The sequence below is a fragment of the Siphateles boraxobius genome, unplaced genomic scaffold (assembly GCF_051911475.1).
Source record: "Siphateles boraxobius isolate OS27281-9 unplaced genomic scaffold, OSU_SipBor_1 41, whole genome shotgun sequence".
Lineage (NCBI taxonomy): Eukaryota > Metazoa > Chordata > Actinopteri > Cypriniformes > Leuciscidae > Siphateles > Siphateles boraxobius.
The window spans coordinates 14,437,573-14,464,227 of NW_027509042.1; the positions used below are offsets into that span (position 1 = coordinate 14,437,573).

General features: G+C 36.0%; 1 protein-coding gene across 2 annotated transcripts in view; it reads left to right on the top strand.

The window, feature by feature from the left end:
- Positions 1-26,655, top strand: part of nos1apa (nitric oxide synthase 1 (neuronal) adaptor protein a) — a 119,986-nt gene that overhangs the window by 63,081 nt on the left and 30,250 nt on the right. For both annotated transcript variants that reach the window (XM_077198497.1, XM_077198498.1), the window contains exons 5-8: positions 5,302-5,410; positions 8,093-8,234; positions 11,149-11,306; positions 24,650-24,811. In XM_077198497.1, coding sequence (XP_077054612.1) covers positions 5,302-5,410; positions 8,093-8,234; positions 11,149-11,306; positions 24,650-24,811 — 571 coding nt within the window. The remainder of the gene's footprint in view (positions 1-5,301; positions 5,411-8,092; positions 8,235-11,148; positions 11,307-24,649; positions 24,812-26,655) is intronic.

A 26,655-nucleotide genomic window follows, 5' to 3' on the forward strand; every position in this document is an offset into this window, starting at 1 on the left:
AATGTTGAAAACACTTGTCCAGCTTAATTTTTTTTAGATACATTAATTATTTTGTCAATAAAGTGTTCAAAATAACATCAATAATTTGAGAACTCTTTTGTAATATTATAAATGTCTTTACTGTCACTCTTGTTTACTGTCGCATCAATTGAATGCATTCTTGCTGATTAAAAGTATTATTTTCTTTTGTAAAAAGAAATCTTACTGGCCCTTATTTTTTAACATAACTAATTTTCCACACCTGCACTCAGATCTGTGAATATCACTTATCACTGCATCTCTTTTAGCCTGTGCAGTCAGTTTACATCACATGCTTACAGCTTACATGTCAAGTTTGAGCTTCAACCTAATGTCTATGTAGACTATACATTTGGCTATAAACGGTTTGTCAAATGTAACAAAACAAAAAAGAAAATGTTAAATTGCCTATGACGACATGATGTGGTACATTTATGTGGTGTGGATTGGACAGGACTTTTTGAATATCACCACATGAATATTCATGTTCAATATTTTCATACCACATAGTAGATGAAGGAATCAATCAAGCGATGCTGCATGTTGGGCTATTTGTTTTCTAATCTACTACAATCATGATAAAGTGAGCAATTTTACATTCATGAGCTCCTTTTGTGCAATCATAGGAATTAGGCAGTAGACCCAACATGCACTTTGTATTTGCATGATGAACATGGTAACATTTCACTTAGAAATAATTTAATAGCAAGTGTGTACCTTCACATATTAACTGGAGAAAACCCTGAAGAAATTAATCAATTTGGATGACATATAATTTTGTGTTTGAAGTCACAGTACAAATTGTTTTAGGTCAGCGTGTGGCAAAAGGACACAACTTGTAGTTGTGAAAATGAAGTGATGCAAATGAAATGCAAATATTGTATGGAAATTAAAGCGGCAGCCAATAAGCTTCGGGAGAAGGTGCTTAGAAGTGTTTGTTATTTGCAAAGCCTTTTAGCAACGCAGTTGTTTCTTATGCAACTACTCTGATGGTAACGTTATAAATGTGCACTTAAAAATCCTGTTTGTCAGTGTCCCCTCAGCAAACGCAAAACCGCATGAAAGCCTAATCAAAACACATTAACCATCTTCACTGAAATGTGCCGCTTGAACTTGACAACATGCCCATGAAATCCCCTGACTCATTGGATGAGGCAGTTGACATGTCAGGACAATATTTATTTTTATCTGGCAGACATGAAGCCGTAAACGATTGGGGTCCAGTGGCCCTCTTGAATCGAGCCATTTCATTTTTAAACATTTTGAGCTAGTTGAGTACAATGGATGGAAAAACAGTCGCATCCTAAATCATTTACATGAAGATAACACTTGAGTTTGACTATATAATTTGAGTGTAGTTAAGTGATTACAATGATTTTGCTATCCAGAAGCCTGCTAAACAAGGAGCAGCAACCCCAGGAGGCATTTGACAGTGTGTTTGATTGCAAGCTGAAGAGACTGAATCATGTGTGTGTGGGACTCTCTTGGGATGATGGGACTGGGGCACACGGCTCTAAAGGTGTGCTGTTGCCCCGCTTCTGAAGAGCAATGGTGACATCTGTGCGCCTTTATTGTCGCCCAGAGCACAAACTTGGCACCAGGAGCAGGGAGAACTGGCCTGCTGTTATTAACAGGAATATAATAAGAGACATCAATAATTCGGATCTCTCATTTGTTGTAAAGTGCAGAGAAAGTCATGGCTCATCCACTGTCCTCATGACCGCACTTGCCTGTGTAAAAAACACATTAAAAAATTCACAAAGAGGGGCAGTGGAGTTTGGAAATTATGTTATAAAGCAAAGTTATGACTTCAATACATGCCGAATGGAAAAATATTATCAAGAATTGCTCTAGTAATTACACATACGCATACACATACGTGTCACATATGTTAATAAAGTTAGCATGTTGTTGTTGGTTGTCATGGCATTCCTATGGTATTCTGGTTGGTTAAATTGGTGTTTTTAAGTGGTTGCCATGATGTTGTTGTGGCTAACTGCAATGGTGTATCTAGAAGGTGTTGTGAATGGTTGCTAGGATTGGTTGTGTTATTGCTAAGGTGTTCTGGGTGTTTCTATGGTTACCTGTGTGCTCTGGGTGGTTTCTATAGCATTGCATGATGGTTTGTGTTCTGGGTGGTTGCTTGATAGTTGCATTCTGGCCCAAGCCAAAACAGCCCACCCCCAAGTCTGTGATATTCTGGTTCTTATAATATTACTTTGATACAATTTTCAATGCACATCTATTTTTTTATTTGTTTTGTCAACCAGTAATTTGAGGTATCATTCATGTCTGTGGCATAAACTGTCCAGGACAAGTTACATGGAAAAGTTTAATATCGGCAAACATGTTTTTAATGTAATCGTTATCGGCATAAATAATTTATAATTTCCTTCAGCTGAGACACTTTTTTTTTTCCATGATGATTTTGAATTGCTTGAAATATAATTGGAATCACTTCAAAAAGGGAAATACAGTTAAATGCAACATGCAAGTTTGTCATATAGGCTACATAAAATTATAATTAGAACATCATTATAATTGTGTGCTTGGGACATGGGTGTAATGGTGAGACTATTGTTTTTGTAATTAGGCTCTCAAATTATATAAAAATATTTATTTCGATTTATCGGCCAATATATCGGTTATCAGCCGAAATACTGTATAAGGAATTATCAGTATATTTAATGAGTAGAATATAGTTAATAATAGTGATGCCCACCTTAGTGAACAAAACTAATAAGTAATGCGCAAACGCACAATGTCCTACATATTACTCATTTTGCTAAGCCAGGTATCCCCAAAAGTCATAGTACTTTGTCATTTATTTTTCATTGAATCAGGATGAATGCTTTAAGATTTGAATGCTAATGGACCATCGTTCTAGCCTTTTCTGCCTGTTAAATACGTGTGCTTGCCTCTAATATAGAAATGAAATTACTTAGTCATTGGCGAGTGAGAGATGAGCAAAGCAGCACTTTACCTTCTATGATATGCTCATTATATTCTTAAAATATGTCTTAAGCAGAACAACCAGTTAAATAAGGCTACAGGGTTGTGTAGTAAAATCACACTCTTTCTATTTTGATAAGCGAAGTAGTGTGCGTTACATATACTCATCATACTCCTCGTTTTGCTTTCAGACTTGATAAATTAAAGTGGCGGGGGGGAAAAAGCTCTTAAACAGCATGTGTCATCTGTGCAAATCGCTGATGCAGCACGTTTCCCTGAAGTGTCAACAGCAAAGAGAATTCAATTAATGATCAGAGTTTCTCTTCTCCCATCTGTCTAGGACTGTGCGTCAGAATATATCCCTGAGTGCACTGCTGGGTTAATATAGTTCAGATAACTCTCTTACAGTTTTATTCGTTCCCTTTAGGGTCACTGCATGTTTCTGCAAGCTCTGTCATGTAACATTTTGTCATTCTCAGTAGTGTGTGTTTTGGATCCATATCAAACCTGCAATGGTCCAAATGAAGACTAAAGCGATAATAAATAAATATTTCCCAAGCTAATTCAACAACGATACAGGACATTTGTGAGCTTTAAAAAGACAGTCAGGCCTTTTTCACAAAAGGTCAATCTGCGCTTGCTCTTCATTGGTGAGATTAAAATAGTATCTGCTTTCTAATGTCTCAAATAATTAGAGATGTGGGATGCATATCATGGCTGATATTTTCGCAGATAATTGGCAAATTTATATTAATATCAATAATGATGAAATCACAACTGATAGTTGTAATCAATTTTGATTATATTTTTTCTGTGTATGTAGTTTTCCTGCAGTTTAGTGTTTTTTTAGCCATGTTAGCATGCAATAATACTCTATTGTATTGGGTTTAGGGTCATTTTGAATCGAGATGAGTAACTACATTTTCCATATTCTATTTATTTTTCATTAAGTAATAAGCAAAACGCTACAAACAAACATCTGTAGGCTATATGTGTTTATTTGTGGGACTTAGAGACCCCTCTCACACATTCTTAGTCTGCAGGACTATTAACGCAAGTGTCCAGTGGATGTTTTTTTCACACATCTGTGTTTTTTATCATCTCGATGAGAACTGTTGGTGAAAAGATGGTGTCAAGTTTAAAACTAAACAAATATTATTTTGCTAAAGCTAATTAAAGTAAAATACATCATTTATATAATCCATTTCAGATGTTTAAAAATACCATACAGGACAAGGTATTTATAATGTACACACAGAAGTGGACACACTTTTTCTGCCCGGCTCCTTTACAGATATTTTACGATATGCTGCATGACCTTCCAATCTGTGTGATTGTTTTTGCAGGTTCCTATGATTCCAATTTTTTGAACCATTAAAACCATTACATGTCAGTGTTTCTCCCTTGTCTGTACAGGTTTATTCAATGAATAGCAAAATCCAAGGTGTCAGCACAGACTAAACCAGCTTGCTTTTTCTTGGTGAATGTGTCATGTTGTCTAGCAATCTAGCTATTTGTCTATATTTGTCTTTTGAGGATCTCTGTGGATGTGCTTGAAAAAAGTTACAATTGACATCAATGTGTTTTATTCATCTGCGACAAAGCATTCAGAGTTTTCTGCTCAGGATTTTCCTCAATGCCTTGTGACAGCTGCATTGTCATTTCTATGAAGCTCATAAGAAAAGTCCTCTGCTGTCTGGTGGAGGAAATTGATCCAGATTTGCATGACGTCAATTATTTTTTCTTTTGGTTTATTTAGTATTTACACTCTGATCTGCATTGCTACTTGTTCATTGCTACAAGTCCTGTTTGCTTTAGGGTAATGCACTCACACAATGGTACAATAGAATTGAATGTGCTTGTGATTCATGTTGTTGCTGCTTTGTTTGCTATACTAACAAAATGCTAGTTTAGATGCGCTACCAAAATTCACAGCCAAAGGTCATTCATAAACGTCCTTTCCACACAACATTAATGGATTCTTGATCAAAGTGCTGAACACTGCAGTGTGATTGAACCAAAATATAACATAAAAGCTTATATAAAAGCTATATAAAAGCTTTTAACTGTCCCAGAAATGTTCCTGTTAATACATTTCTCCTTTTATCTATTTTTGCTCCACTTCAATCTAGTGTCCTTGTAATTTGGCCAAGTACCTCACAAGTTAGACTGTAAATAAGTGAAATGATTTACCTTAAAATTTAGGTTAGGTCTTTTTTTTCTTTTTTCTTTTTTTGACATAATTGCCTCAGTTTTTGTGGTTGTTGTTGATTTCTTACTCAAGGTTTAACATGTTTCTGAATATCTTCCCTTTTTTTGTTGTTTTTACAGGATATTCTACGTATCGCACGACTCTCAAGATTTGAAGATCTTCAGTTACATTGCAAGAGATGGACAGAGCAATGTGTTTCGATGTAACGTCTTTAAATCAAAGAAAAAGGTAGGCCTCTCTTGATCGCCCGAGACTTCTGGTCAGGAGATTGAGTGCTGATGGTTTCCATGGACGGTGGAATCCTGTCATTGAGGCTCCAAGTGAATGAAAGCTACTGTCTGCTCCTTCCCTTTTCAGCACACGTATTTTACTTTAGGGCATATCGTTGAAGAAAAAAAAAAACATCATACAAAAAAAGGAACAGCAGCCCTTGGCCATGAAACTGAAGTGCACTTTTCAGAATGGCTATATTTTTCTTCTCACTCGGTCTAGCATGCTGAGCAGAACAATGATTTGGCAGCGGAGCATGTAGATGATGTACTGACAGGGTTTGCTTTTAGTTCTTAAAGCTGTCGAGTTCTGATCCCTTTCAAGCTTCTGCACTGGATTTGAATCAGTGGCAAATTTAAAAGCTAAATAACCGTTTAAAGACGTCCACCACTTCTGAGAAGGAGGGAAAGTTTGTAAGTTTTAGAGGGAAAATTTGTAAAAAGAAAAAAAAAAAGCTCTCCAGTACTGGTGCCTTCACGGTCTATAAATATAGAGAGGAATTTATGCTAGGAGTTAGTGGTCACAAAATCATATCACATTATCACAGAAATTTGTATACACAAGGATCTCTCACTAATAAGGGCTTCGAGAGAAGAGTTTGCAAAGACTTCAAGTATATGTAAGGCATATGCGTACTGTAACAGACAAATACAGTATGACCGCATTTGGTCACCACATCTTTTGTTTTCTCATGCTCTGTAAAAAATATGCTGTTAAATGTACAGTAAAAACAACTGCAGCTGTGGTTGCTAAATTCAATTAAAAAAATAATGACAGTGTTTCTGGTATTACGAGATGGCATATTATTGGTACCTCGTACCTGTAAATTCTACAACAACTGTAGTTTATCGTGTGATATAATGTTATTATATCAATCTACATTAGGTTGTTTTGTACAATTTTCAAATGTTTTTTTTTTGCATTATTTTAAAGAAAATATAATGTGTCATTTAGAGACTTCTGGAAGCAAGTTTTTCTCCATGAATTCTATGATGATTGTTTTTATTTGTAAAAAGCATGTGGTTGACATTATGTAACAGTACAATTACGTATATAAAATGTTCACCATCTATGGATATTGTATCATATCAGTTACCAGGTTTTTACAGTAGCAGTTTTCCTGTAGAATTAACAAACATTTTTTACAGTGTACTTTGTACCTTATTTACATTTGAGCAAAGCAGTAAAGTTAGGACCTACTGTATATGCAAATTACATTTTGTTTTGTAAGTCTAAACAGGCCTTGCACATAAAAGGCTCTAAGAGACATAACAGACACTAACTAATCTGAATACAACTTTCCAGTCATCTTCAAACTGACGAGGTTTGGTTTCATTCCTTATTATTCTTCGGATGTGAAATTGCATACAGAATGAGCACAGTGTAATAAAATTGCCACAATACTAAAAACTATGAAAACTGTAGAAGACCGTTATTATGAAAGCCTGACACATGGAGTCAATATTGTTCCTTTCGTCATGAAAATGTGGGATTTCCATAATGGCTATTGATTATAGAGCAGAAGTTTGGCTTTGGAGAAAGGCAATCAAGAAAGAAGGATCCTTTAGAAAGAAGTCACTCGATTGAGTTGAAAGCGCTGTCTGGTCCATTTCACCCCGGCATCACTGTTCATTACAGACCAGGCCATTCAGAGCTGCTCTGGGTAATAATTGTACATCAACTGCTCAAGTGTGCTCAATGCTTTCAATAACATGTGTTCTCATTTCTCATTTTACTTTCTGCAGATTCAAACATTGTAGTCGTAATAATTTTGTCTTTCCATTTCTCACCATCATCCATCAAAATACTGTTAACCGATCTTCAGCATTTTGTGGAATAGTCTCATTGAGTCAGCAGACTGATACAGTGTTTAAATGTACCTTGAATTATATATCACACTAGCAAGTTACATAAAGTGTGCTCTCAGAATGGGGACTTAAGGCCTGTTCGCACCAAGAACGTTAATTATAAAGATAACTACAACTATATTAATGTCATACCCCAACGTGGGATATTGTTCTGTTTACTTTAAGCGTGTGCTGCAAGTTGTCATCAGCTGCTTTACATGAGGATGAGTTCTGAACAGCTGTCAATGCTTTTATTGTTCATCAGCAGCTATAGTGGTCAATATGAAAGTACTATCTGATAGAGATAGAGGTGCTTAAGATCATTTTTTTTATTTTACCAAATGTATGTGCCTGTTGTTTACACTATGCCTTAGTTTATTGGTGACATTAGGTAAAACTGAAAAATAATTTTAAAAATCCATCAGTTTAATTAAATTTCGTTCCATATCTCTCTTTTTTTATGATTACCACATTGCTTTCGGGACACACTATGTAAAATTGTCTGATTGCACAAACATTTAGAGCATTTCTATTTGAATTGTTAATAAACGTTTTGAATTTCTAGTCTTTTGATTGTCTGATTGTATGATTGGCAGCATTCCTGTTTTCCACATTTGCTGGCTATATAAATATATATAATGCATAAATACAGTATATAATGAATAACCTTGTATTATAAATTCTGTATGATAACTCTTATTTCCATTTTCGGTTTCGACTTTTGGTTATTTGATTTTTGGAACTTCGATTTCAGTGCATTAATAATACTAAGCTCTCCCTGATTTCTCTGTAGAGCCAAGCCATGCGGATAGTGAGGACAGTGGGTCAGGCTTTTGAGGTCTGTCATAAACTTAGCCTTCAGCACACCCAGCAAAACGCAGATGGCCAGGAAGACGGTGACGTTGACAAGACTTGCACAGATTCTGGAGTAACAGGTACTGTAATAAATGGTATCAACTTTTCTTTTCATTTTCTTACTTGAAATCCAGTCCTCTTCCATGTCAGGTTTTTATTCTTCAGACTCCCTCTAACTGTCTGTTTGTGCCCCTTGAATTTGGTGTGAGAGGATTATGGATGAGTGATGTTTCTGCTGATCTGTGACACACTTTGCATTTAGCAATCCATGCAGTTGTTGGAGGTATTTTGGTGCAATCCACTGCAGTGTTTGAGGAAATCTTTGTGTGCCTGGGCTTTGATGGGCAGGATGGAACAGCACCTCTGATTGCTTGTGTCTGTGGGGCAGATCTCACGGTGCATGGGCCATGGCTGATCATCCTCCCACAGCTCCCTCTGGACAGGTTTTCCTTTCAAATGCAGATGAGCTCTCACTCACCCACGCACTGCTTCTGATCTGCACAGGGTTCCCCAGCACCAACATGCTGCGGTGTCACATGGATGGGACTCGCTGTGTTTAACAGCTCCAGTGTTAGGACAGGGAGACCTTAATAACTCACACAGGAGAAAAAGAGAACAGGTCTCAGAACAGACAAGCCAGTAACTGTTTAAATTGCTATTAAACGTTCTGTATTAATCCCAGAAAGAGAAGCTTTTAAGGAAGCTGTCTAAGATACAACAAATAATTTATAGAATACATGTGTTACTTTGTTTTTTTTTTTTCAATTTTATTTTATTGTACAGTACTGTAGATGTTAGAGGGGAAAATAAAGTGGCTAGAGTTTACAATACTTCAGTTTTGTACAATCTTAATGCCATCACGAGCTGCTTTTTGTGGTTTCAAATTTGGTTATTAGTTATATAAATATTTAAAGGGTTAGTTCACCCAAAAATGAAAATTCTGTCAGTATTTACTCACCCTCATGTTGTTCCAACTCCGTAAGACCTTCGTTCATCTTCGGAACACGAATTGAGATATTTTTGATTAAATCTGAGAGCTGGATCACGCCTCCATAGGCTTCTTAAGGGATTGAATCTTGACAGCCCCTAAAAGTTATTAAAGATATCGTTTAAATAGTCCAAGTGACTAAATCTTAAGTTTATCAAACGACGAGAACGCTTTTTGTGTGCAAAAACCCCCCCAAAATAACGACTTTATTTCAACTATTCATTTTCTTCTCTGTGTGCCCTGAGTCAGTTCACTAGTGATATAGCGCAGTTCTTCTGTTGTTATGTCACACGCATCACACACATGACCAGTGTCGGCCAATAGTGAGCCTACGTGTGACGTAGGTCTACGGAATCACACTACGTTAACTGACTAGAGGACCACAGAGAAGGAAATGAATAGTTGAAATAAAGCCGTTATTTTAGATTTTTTTGCGCACAAAATGTGTTCTCGTCGCATGATAAACTTAAGATTGAGCCACTGTAGTCACTTGGACTATTTTAACAATATCTTTAATAACTTTTCGGGGCTGGCAAGTGTCAATCCCTTAGAAGCCTATGGAGGAGTGATCCAGCTCTCAGATTTAATCAAAAATATCTTAATTCGTGTTCCGAAGATGAACGAAGGTCTTACGGGGTTGGAACAACATGAGGGTGAGTAAATACTGACAGAATTTTCATTTTTGGGTGAACTAACCCTTTAATGAATAAAATTTATAGCAATACACTCAAAAAAATTATATTAGTTAATATTTTATCTTAGGCAGATAGGGAAAATATATCTTGTGCTGATGTGCAATATACTGTACATATGAATGAGATTTGTCAACGGAATGTGTCTCATATGGGGTGTTGTAAATAACTTTGTATATAATAAGAGTAATCTAGTTTTGTTTTGTGTCATGCATCAGATTTTTTTCTGGTCCAGAATTACATTTTACCTTTTTTCCACACCATTGGAAATGCCAGTGAAGATCTGTAAGGGACTGTGTCTCATTACATGTAGTTCAGTGTGGGGTAAATTCCTCCTCAGTTCTATTTCCTTTTTTAACTCTCGTGTTATGTTCAGTAATACAATACACAGTTTATGATCTGGGTCGAATTGTCACCCTAAAATAGCCATTATCTCTACAAATTGCATGTTAATTTAATGACAGTGAAGTTATGTAATTATTTCATAGTTCTTTTGTATAAATGCAAATATTTATTGGATCATCCAGATGTATTTATTTAATTTGTTTGCGCAATTTACTAAAAAAATATTTTTCTAAATTATAAATATTCAGTTTAGTCCCTCAATTAATATAATAACAACGCAATGCTTAAAATATAATTATACAAGAATGTTGTGCAAAATAGTTTTATATGTAGTATAGTTATGTCACACCACACTGCTTGACATGTCAACTGCTCATTTCCAGAAATACAGATCTGCTGTACAGACTGAGTGAAGGTGTGGTCGGAACATGCATGCATACATATCAGTAACACAATCCCCCACCCCCACACACACACAGGGGATCCACAGCTTACATGGGAAACATCAGTGTTTAGTCAGAATAACTGTTTCTGCACATACCTGTGTGTGGATATAGGCAAGTTGTGAAAGAAAGAAAAAAATCAAATATTCCAACAAACATTGGTCCCTTCAAACAAGTGTCATTTTAGCATAATTTGTATTAATATTTTGAGTCAGTTTTTTATATTTTTTATATTTTTCTTTTTTATATCTGTATAGTTTTATAAATTGTTTTGTTTTTGTTTAGTACATCAAGTTAAATTAAGTTAAAATGAGAAATGTTGCCTTGGCTGTACGTGGCATAAACCTAACAGAAGTAAGGCTCATGCTTTTAAAAGTTTGTAGTGGAATGCCATGAAGGTGAGTAAATAATGAGAGGATTTCGAGATATTTTATTTTCTTTGGTGAGGTTTTTCTTTAATCCCTGTATAATGCTTTCAAGATTTGGAATGAATATTTAGCAAGATAAATTGTTTCTCTCTCTAAAGAGCGGGAGCTCACAGGGGCCGAAAAGCCAGCTCTGGATGAGACGGACATCGATGCAGAGGAGCTTCCCCTCCCCGACAGCACAATGGACGAGTTCAGTCGCGGCGTCACTGACCTGGATGCGCCCAAGAAAGAAGAAGATGTCACCAAGGACAAAAAGGTATCCAGCTGCAGCTCTCTTGCCCACTTAATTATTCAGTTCATATTAATAATTAACCACAATCTTCCATAATCTCAAGCTCTCAATCTAGTTAGTCACATCAGCTTTTACGCACACATCCCTTGCACTGCATCTTCCAGTCAACTCTAGTAATCGAGGGAATGATGTTCAATGCGCATTGTTTTGCAGATTAGGTTTGTTTAATGCTCACGGCTGTGTTCAGCCTGGGGTCCAGATGCAGCTATAAGCCTATTAGCATAATCTTTTAGTGTGAAAACAGCTGCGCTGCAAAGGATTATGTAACGATACTGTGACCCTGACTAGCTGAGACATTCTTCAAGAGAATTATTATGGTAATGATAGTTTAGTGTTGATGAGAAGAAAGTGGCAAACAAGGTACCAGAGTATTAGTTGACCTGGATTGTCGTCACTGCATTGAATTTATCTCCATTGATAAGTTTCACCATCTGGTTCATCTAAATGACAAGCATTCTAATAGAGTTGGACTGAGGATTTGAGTCAGCCTAAAAATAGCATTATGAGTATTCATTATGTTGAATGCTGGTTTTTTGTTGTTCATATAGCTTATTTGTTCTACCTCACTGAAGCCTGTTTATCTTTCCGCTTAGGCGTCATTTTGTGGGCTTGTTGCATCCGTGTCTGGGGCGATGAGGCTGGAATCATGTCTGAGACTGATAAGACATTCCTCTCCTCAGGAAATTACTATGTCAGAAATATTTGGGTTGTCTCTGATGAGATTGTTCTATGATTTATAAGCCAGTCAGAAACTTTTACTCTGCACCAGAGAAAGCTTACATGCCAGCCTTAGAGGTTCACTGTGTCCTTGTTTCGCTTGGATTAAAAAAAAAAAAGTTTGACCCAAATGGAAATGTTGCAGTCCAGTATGAATTCCAAACTCAAATGAGGTGTGGAGGTAGTCTAATGTGTGAGGTCAGTGTGGTTAACAAAAGCAAGGGCCCTTTAAACAGTCCTTGAGCATGACTCTTGGAATGAGCTCCTAGTCAAATACTAAAAGAAACTGTATTTTGACTGTATTCCAGATACTGGGATTTCGTAGGTTTCTTAGCTTTGGTCATCATACAAATTCATACTTCATATAGAGACTATGGCTACATTTATACTAAAGAAGAATATGGTTGTCCTGTTTGTTCGATATGTTTATTTAAGGGATGGACAATGTTTCTTAGATAACAAAATCTCAGAATCAATTTACCAGTGTCCATTGATATTGTATATATACTTTGGATATTTAACTGTTCATGCTCATTTCCTCTATTTGTATATTTCCAATATCTTTGCTATCATCATCTAATTACTTAATTTTTATATACGGTAAACAAATAATTTAGTGCACTATTTGGCAAATCTGTACATATACTCAACATTTACAATGTTGTGATGCCTAAATCAAAAGCAATTGCTTGTAAATCGATTGATTTTTATTTTTCAGTATTTAATTTTTCTTTTCTTAATTTAGACAAAAATAGTTGTTATAGTATATTGTAAGGGGTGTACAGTTAAAGACCCAGAACCAGATATGAAGAATGAAGACCCAGAGTCAGAATTATAAAAAATTAAAGAAAATATTTACTGAAGATAGTTTGCAGTTTCATCAGCAGAAGTCAGCTTCAATACTCGCACAGGAGTTCGTAGGCCGCCCCGCTTACAGTTACAAAGATCACAGCAGTTATACGATTTCCAAGGTCTAAGCTACGTCATTGCTTACAGGATGAATGATTCTCATTGGCTATGAAATAGATAAACACAGTAATTTTCCACACATATACAGATAGACTGAAGCATATCTCCATCGATTATGCAGCTGAAGTTAGGCACGTCATGACCTTCCAGGTCGCAGATTTGGGTTGCTGGGCGCCAGCATGTCCAGAACAACAACTCAGTCAATCTCCAATAATGCCAGTGGTTCCTTAACCTGTAACCAAGAAGACTAACACACACACCAACACACAGCTTTTCCAAGGTTGGATTTGGCCAGGCTCTCACTATAAACAGGAGAGTCCTCTCAAAACATCAAGATTCACTATAAACAGGAGAGTCCTCTCAAAACATCAAGATAATGCGTTCTTTCTCTCAAGGATAGCTAAACTTTAGTCTTAACTGGAAAGAAAGGCTTTAACAAAGAAATGGCCCCTTAAACTATTGGCTTCAATGACCCCTATATGTTTTAACACATTGAAGACCTTTCTCAAACACAAAACAAGTCCCTATTTCATTTCTGGAAGCTGGGTTAAATAAGCAAGCACTGCATTCAGATATCAAATACAGACATTAAAGAATACATGCAAAGAACATTTCAGTAATCACACTGGTAACTTATATAAATAAAGTAAAATCTCCAGAGAAGTCATTCAATTCATTTGATATTTAAAAGGAAAAATATTGATTAATACCTTAATTATAATCAATCATTACATATACATTGAAGCAGCAGTGGATTCCAATCCACCCCCTTCAATATGGATTTATAATATCGCCTATTTATCACTTAACGGTCATTAATATGTAAAGTTATCGTCCAAAATTGGAATGTTTTACAACTCAAGTGACCACTGTAAAATCTGGTTGTGACTCCCAGTAAATGTAGCTAATCACAAGTTTGGGTGATATGTGCTGTATTGATATGCGATATTTACTATTGAAATCTGACACTATCGTGATTACAGACATTATTCGAGTCTTTGACTTTGGCTACTTGATCATACAGGCAGTACTTGATCCACCTCTGTCTGCTATTGTGGTAAATACAGTTTGAGTATACAGTTGTCAATCCCAAACACTGACACATAACTGAAGAGAGTCTTGGAAATGCCTGGTTGTTTGGCAATGCAGAATAATTCTTGTCTCTGGTTTTCAAAGAATTGTCATTTTTAAAACACAATCACACACATGTGTACACTTGGCACTTATAGAAAAATTATTTAAATTTAGCATTTCAGCAAATGTCTTCATGAATAAAGCCTTTGAGAGCATGCTGTCATACTCCTACATAAGCAGATCATTTGAGATTCTTGTGCACTGCAGTACAGGGATACTCATGTCATCCTCAAGGACTTGTGGAGCGGAACTGGACTGGTTGTGTAGGAGTTCATGCTGTTTTTAGGGCTGGTAAAGGTGTCAGAGTTGTTCAGTAAGCCTGCAGTCAGTTGTGCTAGTGCTTCTCCCTGTCCGTCTGTCGACTCAAATGTGCCTTTTGTGTCTCCCGTTTATGAACATGAGCTCAGAGTGGAGTAATTATGATATTTCCTGAGGCCAGACAATTATTAGACTATACAGTTCTCACTCTGTAGATGAAGCAATGTTTTCATATCACAGTGCATGCTTTAAAGAGCACTTTTCCCTGATCCATGCTTGGAGACTTATTTGTAGAATTGATTAGCTAGTCCTGTATAGAGGCAATGTTTGTAATAGCGTGCGGAAAAGCTTTCGGTCTATATTGAGGCCATTCACCCCAAGTCTGAATAAATGGATATTGGTTTGTGAGCAGAATAATGTATTTATTTGTCCCTTCTGACATGAAATGTATACACATACAGATTTTTTTTGGGCTGGTGTTTTCACTGATGAATGTGACCTTATCATTTTAATGCATTTTTAATCCACATTTTGAACTGGGCCGTGTCAAGTTATAATTGCTATCCAGAATTGGAAGAAGACGGGGAATTAAATGAAACCCTAAACGGTGATATGTGCTACACGGTTTAATTTAAATTGAATTAAAAATTGAACTTTTGATTTTTTTTTTTCATTTCATTATATTTTACTTTGTTATTTTATTTTACAACCCTTTTTTGTTGCATAAACTAAATTAAAGCTTTATATATAGTCGTTAAATGTTGGATCAGCTGGCTTTACCTCAATTCAAAATAACATTTCCAAAAGTGTGTGTGTGCTTAATTGCTTAAGCATTGTAGAACAAATTACCATGTTTATTGTTTCCTTTCCAGTTAATTAGAGCAGCAAATCTCTGTTTCACCCCACCATATTGTTTCTAGGAAATTGGCAGATGCTTTCTATTAAGATGAGAAGTTTCGAGTTTCTATGGTGTTCCTCTCTGAGCTTTGATAATTAATGGGCAAGGGACTTTTGGTGTGCACAAGTGGTTGAATCCCATTTTACAAGAGACCGCAGTGTGCTTTGGAGTATTTCTTCACAAAGCGGTCACTGAATAACTAATGAAAGCAATTAGTCCTCCTCAACAATTCTGAATCTTACTCAATGCCAGACCTCAGTACCACAGTCTGGAAACACTGTGGCAGGCACTGTGGGAATTACACATATTAAATCTAGCGAAATGAGGCTACTGTGTAGCTGTGATATTATCAGACTTTCTGTGCCAGGCAAACAGCCAAGTTCCTGTCAGGAATTAGTTCCCTTTACTTACAGGGCACATCTCCTGGATGCTGCTAGAATAACTCTAAAACCAGCCAGACCCCGAGGAGCTGGACATCACAGACCAAAAGTTACGAGACTGTGTGTAAATATAGCCCTGATTCTTCATTTTGGAGAAGTAGTGTCCATCCAGATCAGACTGTTCATGTGAAAAGTGTCTGGAGATGGGATTTTGGGCAATGGTGGTACGGAGACGTGCTCTCTAGGGCCCTCAGGTCTGAAATGCTAGATGGTGCCCAAAAGCTAGAAAGTGTTTCAAAGCAATGTCAGTTTCTCTGGATAATTCATGAAGAACTGAGTTCAGCCCATGTATCTCTGTAAGAGGCAGCTTTACTTTTGCCCTAATGCTCAATTTCAGAAAATCCTCCCAAGTGCTGTTTGCAAACTTTGCACCAGACTGGTGGTTCGACACTTTAGGTCAGCTAGACTAGGGATGAGCATAAGGAATTTAAGTATTTGTGGTTCTGATTTACAGGTCCCCTTTCACCATTCTAACCAAACCATGTAATTAACCAATTTTGTTTTATATTTTGTTGTGTTTTGTTTTTTGTTGCATTTTGTTTTTTGTCGTGCTTCGTTTTGATTTGTTTTTTGTTGTGCTTTGTTGTTTTTTGTATAATGTTTTGTGTTGGGATATGTTTGTGTGTGTGTGTGTGTGTGGGGGGGGGGGGTGTTTATACAATTAAACAACTCATCTATTGAGCGATTTGCTCGCTGTGTTGTTTACCAGTTGGGCAACAGAAACCCAATGCCCCTGTTTGCACACAATGCCAAGGTCATGCAATGCCAAGGTCATGACTCATGGGTTCAATTACCCGCCAATTTGTATATTGGATACACATACATGACAAGATTTATATAGATTTTATATATTTATTGATAGTGTGTTTGTATTATTTCAGGGTGTCAAGTCACCCTCTCTCACCATATTCATTTTAAACTGTAAGCTCACAGCTCTAAAAAAGCAGCTCTTTTTGTCGTGGCGCTGTAGTATACTGTGTTCAATCAGCATTAATTGAATTCAATAATGAACATCTTTTTGTTTGTTTTGCTTCTAAACACATTTCATTGCAGCTGAGAGGAGACGTTAAAGAATGTTAAGTGACGCTTTGAACACAAATCTTATAGAATAATATGCACTGAGCAGAAGAGTTGTGCAGTTTGTTTGTATAATGTTTATATTTCAACTGTTATATATTTCAAACATGTGTTCTGGCATGCTATTACTATTATGGTATTAGTGTCATGAAAAGCAGTAAGGTGCTTTTTCTCCAGCACCTTTACCAAAGAATGAAATTGAAAAGGACAGATGGACAGATAGAAAGAAGAAAAACACTTCTACTGTTGTTTTAGTACAAAACTGGTATTGAATCGTCCCTGCTAGGTAACAATGGATGCCTACTACAAATGGCAAACTACAAATTAATTTCAAAAGCGTAACTTTCGACCGTGCTCAGATGCGTAGGCCAAATGCTGATAAAGCTTTGGCATTTCACTCTCAGTGATCTTTCAGACATTATAACAAAGCCCTTTTGTCTTTGTAATTCATTCAGTCATAAATTTAGATCGCGTTTCAAAAGGATGCGTGATTATTTAATGCGTGATTAGTTCATTCACTTCTATCCGTATGCTAATGTGTTACAGTGACATTTAACATTAGTTTGAATGCATGGAAGACAATAAAAGCCAACAGCTTTATATTGGCACTTAATCATCTTTAGTGCTAGTCAATTAACTGTTTAACAGCTTGCACCTCTTGTGATTCTCCTTCAGATGGTGTCTGACAACCATCCCAGCACACGATATTTCATGCTAACCTATATTTTTCAAGGTTCTGAATGAACCACCTCAGTGAAAAAGGATCCTTTATAAACTTGCTTTCAAAAGAGGTTATTTGAGATTATATTTGATGTTTCTTGTCATTATACTGTATAAACCCTGACATGTCAATGGAGGAAGTCTATGTGGACTGTGTTTTAATAGACACACAAGTTGTGTCTGATCCTTTTAAGCTGTATTATTGTCAAGGGTGTGCCGGTACCCTCAGGCAACTTTTAGTGTCATAGCTATAACAATGCGCACTGTTTTTCCTTGCATCCTTTCAGACTTTATTGTATAGTCTGTCATGTCAGTGAGAAAGGTAACAGTGCTCACTCACATCCTGAATGTATTTGAAGCTAAGATCTTTCAGCATTGTATTCCAATCCCCAATTCCTTTGGAAAGCTCTGGAGCCACAAAGCCTCAAGATCCTTTTAGCTTGTAAGGCTGCGCTCTTGATTTTTCAGTAGGACCAAAATCATGGTTTGAGTAGTTTTATATCACAGCAACGGTATATAATATCACATGTGTGCACTTGTCTGTGAGACAGTCTGCTGTAGGTTATAGTTTTTAGTTTATAGAATTTGTTCATGTCAAGTAGCGCTGACTTAGGTTTAAGTGTTTATGCTTGCATTTCACTTAACTAGCCTTCATGTTTAATCCCACAAGAGCTGTCCAAACCTTTCTACATGTTGTTTGTTATTTTGTAACCATAAATTTTTTTTGTCCTTCTGCTTATAGCTGGGTTTAAAGGTACTTTATAGTTCACCCAAAACTGAAAATTTTGTCATGATTTAGTCACCCTCATGTTTTTACAAACCTTTTTATATTTTAAATAATGTTGGTAACCAGACACTTGACGACACCCATTGACTTCCATGGTATTTTTTTTTCCTAGTCAATGGCTACAGTCAACTGTCTGGTTACCAACATTCTTTAAAATATCTTTTTGTGTTCAGCAGAAGAAAGAAACGTATACATGTTTGGAACAACTTGAGTGCAAGTAATGACCACATTTTCATTTTGGGTGAACTATCCTTTAAGGGGTTTTAAAAAATAAAAAAATGGGTTTAAAATGATGTCCTTGTTGGTTAAGTTGATGTGAGTTTTTGGTGAACAATCGCAGGTCCAAGTGAATGGCAGAGAAAGGCATCAATGCAAGAGAAAGAATGAGCCACTTTTATCGAACAAAATTATTAATGAATTAATATTTTTTTTGCATTTATATAACTTTAGTTATTGAAAAGAGTTATTATTGAATAAATTATTTGTAATTTTATGAATTTTGTTTATTAAAATATTTCAGCTAATTTTATTTTTTTATTTTAATGTATTTTATTTTCAAAATTAGGCAGCATGTCGCCCTGGTTTATGTAAAAAAAAATACAGTATTTGTAATAAAAATGTCTTTGCATTTACTTTGAGTAGTAAGTTTTGGAATCACATGTTAACAAATATCACATTTCATAATGTGCTTCTCAATGCCACCACTAAAAGCTTCTTGTCTGAAGAACGTCACTATCTATACTTCTCTAAAACTTCTCAGAAAAAATAAGAAAAAAATAGTCAATAAACAGGAGGCAGCAATCTGCCTAGCAAGCAAATCTCACTCAGCCCAGCTGTGAGTTGAACATTGCTTTTTTTTAACGCTCAGTTACCCTCAAGGGCTCAGTGCTTTCCGCTAGGGTACAACTAACACTTCACATTCAGAACGGTCGACATATTGCTCAGGTTCAGGAGAGGCAATGGAGAGGCAATGTGTCCAGTCTACAGACATGAGTTATAGCGGTTTGCTCCCAAGCTTGTTGTGTTTCACGTGCTACTGACCGTTTCAGTGTGTCGTCTTGTGTCTGACTGGAATATCAAACAATGTTTGAAAAAAGCTACTGCTTTGCATTCAGGTCTTATAAGTTTGTTTCTTGTATAATGAATACACAGCACTGGATTGTTTCGCCAATTATCAAAAACACCAGCATAGTAATGGTGTGCTTGAGAAAGGCTTTACGTTGTAATATTCAGCATATTTTCTTTCTCATGCAAGATGTGCAGACTTTCTCAGGCGGTGGATTAGTGTGTTGTTAAATCTAGATGCTTTACTTTTAAGTACAGAAAATCCACCCAAGACTATCAGAGATCTCAGCACTTTTTCAGCGTAGTTTTGCATGCTAGATAAGAAGTTGGTTTGATGTTTGGCAGGAATCAACATTTTTCCAAGAAATTGCTGCTCAGGATGACAGTCAGCTTATCTGCTTTGTGAAGTCGATGTACACTAAGACAGTTTTCTGCAAACTTACCACTGATGTCTTTTGTCAAATAGGTGTCTTAATAATCTCAGGCTCAGATGGACCGCTCACAGTATGTTCACTGGCCTTCTGATGAGAGCTTGCTCAAAATCAACTGTTCCAATTTGATTGGCTCACTTCCTCACAATTTCACCAGTTTAGGGTGCACCAGTATGCCTGGAGACAGAACTTTTGAGTATAAAGTAAATAGAGCTAATCTGCTCAATTTGGTCAAATCCACCAATTACTTTATACCCAAATATTTTAATACTTTTACTATTAATACTTTATTCATCAATGAGGCACTAAATGGATAAAAAGTGACAGTAAATACTTTTTACATGGCTACAAAAGATTTGTTAAATGCTAAATATTAAGCAGCACAACTGTTTTCTACATTGAGGATAATAGTAAGAAATGCTTCTTGAGCAACAAAATCAGAATATTATAATGATTTCTGAAGGATCATTTGACACTGAAGACATTTAAAAAAAAAAAACAATTGCTAACCCCAAACTTTTGAACAGTAGTGTAGTTGTTAAAATGTGGATGGACAGAAATTTCTAGGTTGGAAATGTTTTGTGTGCAGAGGAAACAAAGTGAAAATGACATGCTAGTTGTCAAAAGTCTGGCCATACAACACAAAGTTTGTATGACATATAAATCTCAACCTGTGAGTCAAGAGTTTCTTACAGTTAGTTCAATATACTAGCCTTCAATCAACAGTCTGTGCAAACTTTCCTTAACAACAGTTGAAAAACACTCGTAATAATGGCTTAACATGGGCATAAATGAGAAAATTTGAGCAAAATATCTTATGATATTGTTATTCTCCACCTTGAGGTCTGAAGGATTGAAAAGGCTGAACTGGAGACAGCTGATGTAGAAAATCCACGGCAGAAAATGTAGAGACTTGTATGTAAGATGTAGCACTATTTTTATTATTATTATGTATAATCAAGGTTATTTAATAACCGTCCACCACCAATAGCCTTATTCCACAGGCATTTTGTAATCCTGTGAGATGAGATAATTGAGATAAATATGAGATAATTTGTACTCTAATAGCAGTGTACGGCGTAAATTGCTGTATTTGTTTCTGCTTCTTAGTTTCTAAATGTTTTGTTGTCCTCAGCAAACAGTGATGTCATTTTTTTTCTTCTAATTTTAAAGATGTTTGAAATTAGCACAACCGATTGTTGTCATTGTATTGCTTTAAAAGTCAGCATAAGGAATCTTCTGGGCAACGTCCAATCCTGACTACAACACGGAAACCAAACACAAAAACAAGGGAATATGTGCAGAGAATCCCATGTGAAACGGCCTTTAGGGAGTCGAGTTTGTGCAGCATGGCAGACATTTCCATATTCCTCCTCATTGCCACTATAGTTCTGTTTTTGACCCAGACCAAAATGTCAGACCTCATGTTTTCATGGATCCTGATGACACTTGTCGCTAAAGTAGCACTACAGACTTTTAATAGCTGATTACACATCCATCACATAATCACAGATGAAGCCGATTAGGCTTTTCTGCAGCCGTTAATTGAAAGCACTCAAATGAACAGTACTTCCCTTGATACCTTTTAACAGATGTGTTTTCTTCAACCTATTACCAAAGTCTGTTCTGCACTGTATTTTCTGTTACACGTACACACAAATACAGATTTCAGAACAGATGATAGTGTAATTATTCCCTGTGGAGTGATGGAAACATCCCAGTAACCCTCATAGATGAACTATATTTGCATATACAGTCATAAACTTAGAACAGTCATAAACTTTGTTGCTGTCATAATGACCTGTCTTGTTTTCTGACGGCAGTGCATGGTAATCAACACACAGCACAGTTTCTGTGCCACCTTTGCAATGTTAACACAGCTTTAGATTGGTAAATGTAGAAGACAGATCACAATTCAATATGCAAATAAATCCAATGAAGAAGACCATTTGCAAGTGTTATATCTTTGCTTCTGGTTGGAATTTGAATCGCAAACAGTAATATTATGTAATTTTGTTCATGCTAACCTTGCTACTTTATTTAGTACTTCTTTTTTTAGATAATTTGCCTCATTTAACACTTTCCCCACAAGCATTTAAAAAAAAAAAAGGTTACCCAGCATTTTCTATCATTTTCACAATTTTCTAGGCCCCCAGAATATTTTGTTGTTGGTAAATTTCATTAAAAAAAAAGCAAAATCGGGTTTTGTCAAAGACTACATCTGGATGGGATTCAGAACGATGATCAAAACGTATATGAAGTAGATCAAGTCCATCAACACTCCCCAAGCTTCACAATCCTATAACTCGTCCCGACATTTCAATCAGTAACATTACGCAGTTTTGATTTATATGCCGTTTAATGTTGATGATTGCGTTATTTTACGTATGCATATGCTATCAATTGTTTCTGCTGATTCTTGGCCTTTGTTTTGATCAGAAGATTCAGGAATCATCTTAGAAGATACATAATAGCACCCCCTACCGTATAACAGTGAAAACACAGAAAGCCTAAAATTGCAGTCAATGGCGGGGAAAGATAAAGATATGTGGGTTTAAGTAAAATAAGTTTGATTGTTTTTGTCTAAAATTGGTTACCATTCAATAGAGGGAGCTAAAAATCAGTTTTAAACCATCCTCCGTAGTTAAATGCTAAATTTGTAAATGTATAACTATTGGGCATGGCCCCACACATTACATTTGTATCTGACTGTTGACACGCTGAGTTACAGCAAGAAAGACACATTTTGTGAGTATGCAAGAAGCATACTTTTATTTCATCATTTCTATAACTTGTTTTGTCTCATGTCTCAAATCATTGACATCCTTTTTAGATTGTCTAAACATCAGGGATCTGTTTCTGCAGTTTTTGCTGAGCTGTGAAGTGGGATTTTAAGTGTGTAAAATATATTCATCAATGAATCATTCATTAAGAATGTGCTATTTCATTAAGAAAATATTCATTAAGCCAATCCATACTACTTCCTGTGGTCACAGTTGTTTTTCTTGCAGTGTGCTCAGTCCAGACACTCTGTTCATAACAAATGATTTCATCCATGATGTATGATCTGTGATATGATGACTTTTAACTTGCACAGCACAAAAGTAGCACATATTTTATCTGCAGAGTCATGCTTATCTTCAAATTTTCAGTTACATCAAAGATGAGCAGTAATATCATTCACAGAACATTTTCCCCAGGCGCAGTATGCAGATTTTTCAAGCTATGAATTTAGTGGATGTCACCGGTCTCTCCGGCTGAGGAAGATTCACTCTGAGGTGTCTGTGAGCGCAGGTGTTGTTTACAACGTGCCATTCTGCAGCAATGCCCAAATAAACAGCTGTCAGTAGACACTCAGAAGGAAATCCTCATGCAGTCCATGTGAGAAAATTAAAAATATGAGAAGCTGAGGTGAACATATTTTCCAATATACTGCACGTAAACTAAACTAGTCTTAAGTAAAAATCCCTATACTGGATGGTGTTTTTTTTTTGTTTTTTTATAAATATAGAGAAAATGAGTCATTTAAATTTGCCATTTGATTAAGAATTTTTTTAAGGTGATACGTGTTATTGCTCTGTCACTAGAGCCAGCAAAAGAAAAATAACAGGCTTCGTTCACGAATAATTTCATAAAATTTTTATTTTAGAAAAGCTACAGTACTTATACCATTCTCAATGACGAGTTAAAACAAAGAATTTTCATATAAGCCTACAGACTACATACGATAATAGTCTTTACAGACTTGTCATCTGCCAGCTGTGCATTCATTCTAGGCTGCATTAATTCATGTTATTATTATTTTGTATTATTACTTAGAAATATTCAATTCTTTTTTAGTCAGTTTCTAATAGTATAATACAGTACACTACTGTTAAAAAATTATCTAATATTAGAATGATTTCTGAAGGATCATGTGACTGATGCTGAACATTCAGCTTTACCATCATAGAAATATATATATATATATATATATATCCGCATTCTTGTCATTGTCCCTGCAAATCAAACTGGGATAGGAGAACATTATTTAACTTTGAAGAAAAACATGACGCTTGAAATGCTTTAGGCATGCTTAGGCTGTCCATAGCAGTTGTACATCTAGTAGATGCTCAAGTTTGATTTTTCAAACAACTGAGCTCTGGTTTGGTGCGTCTAGCCCCTCGTTTAATGATTCGGCACCATGCAATGCCAGAATATTTCAAAGGGCTTCTTCGCGGCACATCAATCTCAGCCAAAATCAGTCTTCTATCTGGCCACTGCTGCTGAGGCTTTCATACTCAGTCCCTCATTCTGTACGTGGGAGGTCAATATCTGACAGCTGGCATTACCATATTTTCATCCCTGGCGGGGTATAAATAAGTTGGCCATGTAGGGTAAAACTAACAATTTGTCACAGTTGACTGCCTCCCTCGGAGCTCTGTTTGTTTGCACAGCTGCACCGACTGCAAGAGCTTCTGTAATTAATATCTGAGCCTCAGTAGAAGCATCTTTGACCACAGAGTTGGTCAGAGCAGAACATTGTTTCCTGATCATAAAACATGCAGTTATTTTTTTTAAGTTAACACTGGCATGAAACGCAGGAGCTGAAATGGAGTTTGCCATGCACTAATGACTTAGAAACTAGCTTTTGTTATTTTGCTCTTTGTTAAAGGCCTTTGCCAATTCTCTAGTGTCTGTTTTTAATGCATTTTCCACTTTTTCTGCGCATTTCATGCTGTTCCTTATTCTCAGATAAAGCTTCCTTATGGTGAACATGTAGATTAATTACCGATCTTGACAAAACAAGTGTTCTCTCTCTTTTTCTCCAGCCCTCTGAGGAGCCCAACATCTTGCTGGCTTCCCCTAAGTTGCTGCTTCCTTCAGGCAGTCAGGTCCCGGCCAGCACTCCTCTGTCTGTGCACCATCAGCTCCAGCTGCTCCAGCAACAGCTCACCCAGCAGCAGCAGCAGACACATGTGGCCGTGGCCCAGGTGAGATGCAGTCACTGCACTTTAAATGGACAATTTATAGACTTGTAGATGTAGTGGGAATTAGTGTGCTGCAGCATTAGTGAGCTGTGAGCTATTGTGGTTATTGTTGTGTACGTTTTTCCACATGGTATCAGATATTTTTACGTTCATTACACATATTAAGTTCAAAAGGTGGTTGCTAGTATGATTTTTTTTTATATATATATATATATATATATATATATATATTTGGAAATAGTCTCTTGTGCTCACAAAGTCTGCATTTATTTGGTCCAAATACAGTTAAAATATAATATTGTGAATTATTATTACAATTTAAAATAACTTCTTATTCTCCTGTCATGGCAAAGTTGAATTTTCAGCAGTTATTACTTCAGTCTTCAGTGTCACATGATCCTTCAGAAATCATTCTAATATGCTGATTTGGTGACCAAGAAACATTTATTATTATCAATGTTGAAAACAGTTGTGCAGCTTAATGTATTGGTGGCAACCATGATACTTTTTTCAGGATTATTTGATAAATAGAAATTTCCAATTTAGCTTTTTTGTATAATTTTATTAATCGTAGACTTTTAAAATAATATGCAATCATTTTAATGATACTGAATTTAAAAAATACAAGCCAGTAAAATAAAATAATCAGACTTTAACTGATACTAACACTAAAATAAGACAGAAAAAAAAATTAATATTAAAGGGGTCATGAACTTGTTTGTTTTATAATGTTTTCTGGGGTGCACTTATAATGTTAGTATGATTTTTACATATAAAATTGTCATAATTTATAAATAAAAGGCATTTTTCCTACCCTGAATTTAAAGGGATAGTTCACCCAAAAATGTAAATTCTGTCAGTAATTACTCACCCTCATGTTGTTCCAACCCCATAAGACCTTCATTCATCTTCGGAGCATGAATTAAGATATTTTTGATTAAATCTGAGAGCTGGATCATTCCTCCGTAGGCTTCTAAGGGATTGAAACTTTCCAGCCCCTAAAAGTTATTAAAGACATTGTTAAAATAGTCCAAGTGACTACAGTGGCTTCAATCTTTAGTTTATCAAGCGAAAAATACTTTTTGTGCGCAAAAACAAACAAAAATAACGACTTTATTTCAACTATTCATTTCCTTCTCTGTGGGCCTCTAGTCAGTTAACGTAGTGTGATTGCGTAGAGCTACGTCACACGTAGGCTCACTATTGGTCGACGCTGGTCATGTGTGTGATGCATGTTAAAAATAACAAAACTGCAATTTTCAGCCGATAATCTCCGGCAGCCACTTTGACTAATGCATCCTTGCTGAATAAAAGTATTAATTTATTTCTTTTTTTTTCTGACCCCAAACTGTTGAACAGTATTATATTTATGTATAGGGGTGTAACAATATATCATATCACAATATATCGCAATACAAAACTGCAACAATATGTATCGTGGATAGTGACAATATATTGTGTATTAGTTCACCCTAAATAAAAATTACTGTGTGAGGGGGGAAAAGAAGTTTAGTTTCAGTACTACATTAAACTACTATATATAATGTCGAATATAATGTATAATAATGCAATGGGGGAATATTTGTGAGTCCTGATAATGCCAAATGTCTTGTGTTACCAGTAAAAAGTGGCCTACATTATTTTAAATATATCTAGTCAGTGACAGAGTGCAAGCATATTCGTCTAAAATAATTCTGTATTTTCAGCTTCAGAATCATAAATAATTTTATTCTGGTGTCACTATTGTCCTGTGTATTGGGTTATTAGCACCAACTCCAAGCCTATTTATTTCCACCCACAATTAAATATAAATAAATGTATTTTAACCAACAGTACATTTTTTTGTT